Source organism: Abramis brama, assembly GCF_963993115.1.
Source record: "Abramis brama genome assembly, chromosome: 19".
Classification (NCBI taxonomy): domain Eukaryota; kingdom Metazoa; phylum Chordata; class Actinopteri; order Cypriniformes; family Leuciscidae; genus Abramis; species Abramis brama.
In genome coordinates this window covers 15,614,768-15,623,564 of record NC_139981.1, presented here as the reverse complement: position 1 = coordinate 15,623,564, position 8,797 = coordinate 15,614,768, and the positions used below count along the sequence as shown (strand labels likewise).

At 37.1% G+C, this 8,797-nt stretch overlaps 1 protein-coding gene across 1 annotated transcript; it reads right to left on the bottom strand.

The window, feature by feature from the left end:
- Positions 1-422: 422 nt before the first annotated feature.
- On the bottom strand, positions 423-5,575 carry fgf8a (fibroblast growth factor 8a). Its single transcript, XM_084093620.1, has 5 exons — positions 4,984-5,575; positions 4,862-4,898; positions 4,001-4,181; positions 2,098-2,204; positions 423-839 (listed from the first exon to the last, which is right to left on the bottom strand). Exons 1-5 carry the CDS (start codon positions 5,013-5,015, stop codon positions 564-566), a joined length of 633 nt encoding a protein of 210 aa, XP_083949746.1. The 5' UTR covers positions 5,016-5,575; the 3' UTR covers positions 423-563.
- Positions 5,576-8,797: the final 3,222 nt, after the last annotated feature.

Here is an 8,797-nt window from a genome sequence, read left to right as displayed (position 1 = left end):
AAATATGCATTTAAAGCTCTGTTTGCTTTAACCGTGTTTATCTCCAGAGAGTTCCAGAATCAAGAACCAGAGAGGTTACTGAGAGATGAGCTGGGTATCTTATCGCTGGGTGGTCGAGAGGTGCCCCGGCTGCCTGTGTAACCGAATACAGCCTTGTGTTGTCAGTGCATTCTCTCAGGCCCTTCAAGTCCCCTTGAGCAGCAATACGAAGAGTTATAAATTACTCTAAAACCATCGAAATCAAATGAAACCAAGAGCGGAAGGACAGATGAAGTCCACGCACTACTAAAATGTCAGCACTCACTCGTCCCGTGCTTCGCTTTTCTATACTCTTACACAGGTCAGTACTAAAAGTCAGGGGTACAAAAATAGATCTTTTTTTCTTGAGATGTTTTTTTTTTTTCCTTATTTTTTGTTATTTCTGAAAATTCATAAAAAACTAAATGTTAGGTATATTGTTGCTCAGTACAAAAAAAATGGTTTAGGAGTCCACAAGAGGAGTCTGTTCATTGTTTGAGAAAGTCTCTCGCTCTCTGTCCTCTCCTTTTCTCCGGCTTCACTCTTCAACGCTCTCCTGAGTAGCGGGTGCGTTTAGTCCGTCTGTTGAAAGGGTAGTTGATGAAATCAAAGGGTCTGTGCTCTGCGATTTGGTGTCCCTTGGGCAGCCTCTTCATGAAGTGGACTTCCCGCTGGTGTTGCCTGGTTTTGGAGCCCTTGCGGGGTCTGCCTTTGCGTGTGAAGGCCATGTACCAGCCTTCATACTTCACATTCTGTAGAGCTGTATAGTTGTTCTCCAGGACTATCTCTGTGAAAATGCAGTCTTTCCCCAGACCGTTTTTCTGTGAGGACAAGACAAAGACAAAATTTTTAGCTCCTGATTGATGGGAAATATGAGGCTTATCGAAAAGTATTTTGGAAAACGTCTGCTCCAGTTTACATAGGGGTTCCCCAAACGCACACACAGCATATGCTGAAGTCATTACGATCCAAGATCAAGAGAGAGAAATGACAGCAAAAACCAATGACTTTCCCCTTTCAGTAAACACCGGTGCGGATTCTTCCTCTGAGAAAAATAGTTCTTCTAATGTTCATTATAAAGGCATAAAAGGAGTCTAGAATGTTACAGTAATATTTTACTTTCTCCAGGACAAAATAGATTAACTGCACTCTAAAAAAGATATAAGGGTTCATATTGGCATCTATGGTTCCGTAAAGAACCTTTCACATCCATGTAACCTTTCCATCGCATAAATGGTTCTTTAGATGTTCTAAAACTCCCTTTTAGAATGTTTATTTTCAAGACTGTATAATATATGGTATAGATGGCTATTTTGCCTGTAATATAGGCATGGCATCATTTTACGTTCATAACAACAGGACCTTTAAACATTATCTGGCCAGTAAATGTAAATGGGGTAAGGAGCCAAACCTTTCCCCAGCCTCTTAACAAAATGGCCTGTTAAAAACCTAGAATCCAAAACCGAAAAAAGACTTGCATATCAACCAATAAAAAACAACAACAGAAAAAAAAACCCTCTCTCATGCAGGCTGTCGTTGGGCGGCCAATATGTCAGATAGCATAAGATCAGGGGTGCCAAGCAGATGGTCCACCTGGCAGGGTGCTGGGAGGTGGGGGCCGAACCTCCATCCCACTTTATTACCATTCACAGCAAGGAGAAGGCACAAATCCACATTGGAACAAGAGTAGCCAGCTAAAAAAAGGAAGAAAGATCCCATTCTTCACACTCGATTTTACCTACTGCAACCAGGAAACGTCTGGTGCCCAATAACAGATACAAATATAAAACTTTTGTTTGATTGATTGTTTGAACGATCTCCTTGATAATGATACTAACAGGGATGTCCACGAGCAATTGAATGCTGTAAACTATACATGACTATATGAGAGGCGTTTCTGAATTTCTAATTCTTCTGGTCTTTCTCTCCCTAGGTATGATTTCTTCTCATTTTCATTCACCAAAAATCCAAACAGAAAAATGACTGAAACATATGCTGTGTGTGTGTATATAATTCAATATGTAAACTGACCATCATTGATCAGTCACAAAATTATTATATTATGAATTTTTCTCATACCTTGCCAATCAGTTTCCCCCTCCTGTTCATACAGATGTAGAAGCCTGTTTCAGCTCCTTTAATTCGAACTCGACTCCCAAATGTGTCCGTCTCCACTATGAGCTTGGCTGTAAAAAAAGAAAAGAATATTTTTTATTAGATGATGTGACTTAAAGTATAAATAGGAAAATTTCATGAGTAAACACACATGCACGTATGCACATAGAGATACACATACGGGCATACATATGTGAAATCCAGAGGGACTACTCTTTAGGATTTATGTAAGCTTAAATTCTAGCAGAATGATAAAAACATGTGCACTTCCATTCTTCTAGAAGGAACCAAAGACTTCCTGGAAGGACTTTCAACTTTTTACCTTTTATGTAAGTACATAAACAATATGTGATCTGTAATCACGTCATCCACGTACCAACAAATAAACAATAAAGAAATGTGAAATATTTGAGTAAAATGTGCCATTTTGAAAAAGTACAAAAAAAAATGTAAAGGTTTTTTGATTATGAAAAGTATGATGACAGTTATAAGAAAATCAGAGTAGCATTTGCTGGGACATTGACTTTCCATGATGTATATTCTCCATGCCAAGAATTAGCACTCGCAGCCATTCTCAGATTCAGCCCCCGTACTCTGAGTGATCGTAAAGAGTTACGGTTCAAATGGAGGGGGTCAGATAACCTGCTGGTGAAGAGCCTAACCACAAGCCCAGAGCCGGAGCCAGGCACTGGCCCGAACTAACAGCCCTGCTGTCTCTACAACATGCTCAGGTGACATGGATGTCACCAAAACCATGCAGGGCTAGAGCCAGCCTTCCAAAAATACCACAACAGAGCTGGTAATTATTAGGTTTTTATGTGGCAAAACCACATAAGAGAGGGCTACAAATAAAACAGATTTGATTTAACTGATGTGACAAATTAAATATGTAACAGAAATCAATTATTTTAATTTCATTAATATATTTTTGTGAGGACATTTTCAAACCATTACATACATTTTCTTATTAAACTCATAGAATACGTAATCACTGATGTTTTATTTAATAAAACCAAAGACACATGCTAATAATACAATTTGATTCTAGAAATCTTTAAAACAGTTATTTAGGGTATTTAGGCTCTATGATATCTGTCAACAGGACCAAATGACCATAGAAAGAAAACGCGAGGGTCAGAATTCGGCTAGACATATTTTCATCCTGAGCTGGTCGGGAGAGGAGGGGAACGTTCTTCAGGAAATGTTCAGAAGGTTGAAGTAAGATGAGTTCTAATGGCTCTTCCAGACCCGTGCGTCTCTCTAGAGACTCACCTTCAACAATCTACAATCCATTTAACATTTTTTGCGCTCCACTGCTTTTTTAACTTCACCAACTGACCAGATGCCCAACAATTCAAGTGCAGTGTATTATAAAGATTCACAAAATAAAGAAGCACAAATAAAGTTCCAGTTAGAACCAAAAAGGACATTTACAGCCTGGTTTCACAAAGACCTTTTTGTCCTCTAATTCTTCAGAAAACATCTATGTATTGGGGTTTTGGATACATTGAAACATAATAACCTACAATGAAACGTGTGTGTGTGTGTGTGTGTGAGTATTATATATATATATATATATATATATATATATATATATATATATATATATATATATATATATATTTAATTAATATATATATATATATATATATATATATATATATATAAAATTATCTCCAAGGATCCATACAGTGAACTCAACACTCTATACAGCTACTGGAGTAAAATGGAACCAGAACCACTGAAGTGAAGTATTTTTCATGAATAAGCAAAATATTTCCATGAAAAACGTATTTAAAATCATTCCTCAAAACTCCACAAATGGATTCATGATTGTGTATGAGATAAATAAGGAGGATGCTCTTACCATGAGCGTCACCATCTTCGGCCATGGCGTTGATTTTCTTGTTGGCCAGAACTTGCACGTGCTTGCCACTGGTTCGACTGTAAAGCTGGTAGGTCCGGATTAGTCTACGGCTGACCCGGTCCGTCACCTTACTTTGCTCACTCACATGCTGTGTAAAATTAGGCGGGGACTGAATGGTTACCTGTCAGAAATTAAATACCATATAATCAATACCTGCACAAATTGCTTCATCATTCGTTCATACGGGCCTATAAATTATACTCCCCCTCCCCATATAGGCTAATCATTTAAAATAATGCAATCGAAATGAGAAAATGTACTATCCGTAACCTAATAATTTTCAAGACTTTTCTTTTTAAAATTTAGAACAAAACAAGGTGCGCTAATAAGTGTCATATGTGCGCTAAATGTATGATTGCATACATTTTAAGTCGAATTGCCCTGAACGCATAAATTGAGCTTTTTATGTTATTATGTCCCTACGACATGTTTCATCACTGACTCGAGGCTGGCATACGTCACGCGCTCATGCCCACGCGCATGTGCCAGTATAGTGTTACCTGCCAGGTTACTGCGCCCACTGTGATACCCATCTGATAAGAACATCCTCTCCCGTCGCACTTTTAGTGCCTTTTAATTTAACGGCTATACGTGTATGTCTTTGCAAAACAACGGCATATATAAATAAATATATAAATCTTAATTTAGGAGCGCGTGCCGACGCATTATGAAGCTATATTACAGTGTCTCAAAATAGAATCGATATATAAGAGTAATGGTGCTTTACAGTTTTTCTAAAAAAACAAGCTTAAAGCGTAGATATAAAATGACAGTAAATAAGCATGAAGATGTTGCACATACCTGAGCATAGTAGCAAAACGCAAAGAGGTGAAGGAATCTGCAAGAGAGCAAATCTTACATTAGTCTTTGGAAAGCAAAGCTGTTAATGCGTGAAAACAAATATTAAAAGGTAAAATACTTACAGATAACTCAATCGTGATGGAATGAGTCTCATGTTGCTGGACGGGAAGGGCCTCGGGAAAAAATTGTGCGTAATTTGCAGATTTTTTTTATTTATTTATCAGGTTTTCCAGTTAAAATGTGTAAAGTCCTGCGCTAGTATCCAAACTGTGACTCGCAACATATGATGAACAGATCAACTGGCAAATTACGAGATCTGCTGCTCAGAAGCAGAAAAAAAGGTCCAGATTTTTTTTCAGACTGAGACCACTGACAAGTAAAAGCCCTAATTGGATTTCCTTCATAAGAACGAGAATAACAAATAAGTGCACTTAACGCAAAAACTCACAGCATGTAAACGATTTACTTTTCAAGTTTTAGCGAAAGAGATTCTGATGCATCTAATCATAGGCTAGACTCAAGAAGTCCCGTGCTGTCTGTCCATGAAGGTGAGGAGCGCAGCAGAAATAGATCCTTTGACGTTTGATCCAGTCTGACTCCTGCGTGAATGTCAGTGAGAGGAGGCAGGACAGTGCATCTGATGAGCTTTCTTCAAGAAGCAGTTCTGCTGGACTCTCTTATCCCCTCCTCTTCTACCATTGCCAGTCAGTCTCCAATGTCAACCCCGCTTGCGCTGACACCCCTGGTTAAAATGGTAGGGTTGGTCCTGGAGGAACAAGCCCCCTTTTCAATAGAACAAAAGCAGGGGGGTCTCACCCAAACCCCCACCCCGAACCATTTTTAAATATGCCTTCACCTGAGTCCATAAGCACTCGGAGGAGTTTAGAGGACATTCATATATTTGGTGAGTAATCAAATGGAAGGTTATTTATAGCTAATCAGCATATGACTTTATGCAGGACATAAAAAAATAGACCTAATTAAAAAATAAAAATAGAAATTAGCATTCAAATCTTCAGTAATCAAGCATCAAATATAAGCTAGATCAAATTTGTTAATTCTGATTTCAAAACTGAAACCGAGGCTATTGTGCAATGCAGCAGACTGCAGAACTGGTTTGCTGCTGACTTGTGTATTGCAAAAAGAAAGTGTGAGACATATTAAAAGGATTACAGACGATTAGCGTTTTTTTTTCTCAAAAGAAGAATCCTTAAAACATCAGAAGGATAACACAGGTGTGAAGTGTCCCATTTCTTGTCATGCACTGACAATGCTCTTTAAACTCACATAAAAGTCTGTATAAGAATCTGTCATTTAATGGTACGCCTCTGATATGTTATTTCATGTTATACTTGATTGCTACTAAATCACGCGCAATACTAAGTCACAACTTAGTTTAAATGCATTTAATGTTAACTATTTCTTCTTAAAATGCTTTTAAAAAACGTCTGTCAATTTGAGAAGTGCGAACAATGTACAGAAAGGGCATTTAGTCAAGCAAAGAAAAAGATTAAGCCGATCAATCTATTTCTAATCTGGACTAATTAAACGTCAAAATAAGTCAACCCCACCCTCCATTATGTTACTTTTCAAAAACCTACATCAGAGTAAATTCTGATGGCCCACCATCACTCAAAAGAGGTCGCCCCTTATTCGCGGGTTTTTAAATGGTTAAATACCTTATAGCCCACGCCCGTCAAATGAAATGTTGAAGATGAAAGGATGAATAGCCTAACTACAAGTGAAACTTATTTAATCAACAATTAATTCGATGCTACCAACAAATGGCATGATATTAGTGCTCGTAAAATTTTTTTTTTTTTTTTTGGTGCGCTGCACCACAAACACACTCTCTTTATGTGAATACTAAACTGACTTTTGCAAAACTCTCCACTAAGCACTAATTTGAGGAATATGAGCTGTGAAATATCCAGTGCAACAGTATTTTGTACCACAGGAGGGCGCCACTCAAAACTTTTGCAGGTGTAAGATAGGCTACACTTTATTAGGCTATATATTTTATAAATTGGACCAGGGAGTAACAATTGTGAACTAACATTCACACATGCTGTTTGTTACGTTTTAGGGTTATTAGGCTACTTTTGATGTATTTCTATATTTGTTTCCAGTTTTATTTGACTCTTTAATTTGTAGCAGACAAATATGAGATTCTATGAAAGTTTGAGCCACAGATGTTACAACACCCTGCTCTCCCATATACAAATAATTTAGAGATTCCACGGAGGATTATATTTATATTAATCTTACACACATCGAAAATACAGACAAACAGACAAAATGTTGTTCTATAAAGATGTGTTTTATTGATAAGCTCTATAATGTCACTTTTAATGCCTAAAATGTGTCTTATCAGTAAGAATACAGCCTTATATCATATGTGTATGATCGTTATGCCCATCAACAATTCTCTGTGGTTATGTTTTCATGTTAATTTGTGGAAATGAGATGAGCAATTGATCTGTGCAGTAAGACTCGTATATCTGCTTTTAATGGAGACACTTCCTCATGCTTTCTTCTGGTGTCTTGGGACATGACATGTTTTCTTTCTTTCTTTTTTTTGTATACATTAGGCTTGGTGTTTAAGTGGACCGATATTAATGGAGCATTGAAAAGTCAACCATCTCATTCCATGGCTGAGTACTTCAGCATGGCCTGAGGCAGAGCTGGGCTCCTGGTTAACTTCGTGTCTAACTGTCTGTTGCTCATTGCCTAATCAACTGCAAGATGACTAATCTGAGGATGAGCTGCTGTCAACCTGCTGCACACATTTGTTCAAAAACACCAAAATACAAGCACAGAGCTAAAGGAAAAACAGTGCACTTTTGCAGAAGGATCTCTAATAAATATATCATAATATCCCTCTTAAGCATAGCATGGATTTCATTTGAGACTTTTCAATGCAGTAATCACTATTAAAGCAGCAGAGGATGATGCTAATTCATTCTAAATTGAATTTGAAATGTCCCTAATGGAAGGCCTCTGCCAACAATTTTGGTCGATAGCTATCTTCTTGTATTACATATTCACTGGAAAAATTTACACTTTTGATTAGTTTCATATATACCAAACCTTTCTAAAAATGATTTGGCTCTTAAAAATGTATCTCTTTTGATGGGTTGGATCTGTAAAGAAAGAGAGAGAAAAGAAAGAGAGAGAGAGAGGCAGATATGTGGAGGGTGGAATGGAACTCCTGGAAAGCACATAGCTCTCCTGAAGTGTTGACAACCATGTCTGATGTGGGCAAGGTGCCAGAGTGGAATTACTGGAATAACTGAAATTTTTTTAGACTTGATGGCAGTTGTACAATTTTTTTTTTCTGTCATTGTTACTTGTACATTTCCAAAGTATTTTTTTTTCAAATAAGAAAAATATGTAAAAAGAAATATAGATACAGCTTAAGGGGATAGTCCACAAAAAAAGAAGAAAAAAGAAAAATAAAAAAATGCATAATTTACTCACCCTCATGTTGTTCCAAACTTGCATGACTTTCTTCCTTCTGTTGAATCTAAAAAGTTTTTTTTTTTTTGTCCATACAATGGAAGTCAATAGACACCAAAACTGTACTATTTTGAGTACATGATTGCAGAAATTGTATTTTTGGGTGAACTGTCTCTTTAAGGTTGTGCTAAAAACATTTTTTTACATTGCATTTTACATCGCAAAATTATATATTTATGGATTTGTAATTAAGCTATTTAGATTTTTTTTGTCTTTTACATGCTTTTAAAAAATACATTTTAGGTTGTTTTTTTTGCATTGTACACAAATGCAATTTTTTGGCAAGAAAACCCAGATCAGGTTATGTTTTCCATAACTTATTTGTGATATCAAGTGGCAAGAATCCCAAGTGGCTTTACGGGAGAAGAGAATAAGAGAGAGAGGAAATGAGAGCGCTGGGGGTCTGAGAGGCAAAGA

Excerpts from the sequence above, each read along its gene's own strand:
- fgf8a (XM_084093620.1), bottom strand. The coding sequence starts at position 5,015 with ATGAGACTCATTCCATCACGATTGAGTTATCT. Across the intron at positions 4,899-4,983 it reads CCATCACGATTGAGTTATCT|ATTCCTTCACCTCTTTGCGT; the intron begins GTAAGTATTTTA and ends GCTCTCTTGCAG. Across the intron at positions 4,182-4,861 it reads CGTTTTGCTACTATGCTCAG|GTAACCATTCAGTCCCCGCC; the intron begins GTATGTGCAACA and ends AATTTCTGACAG.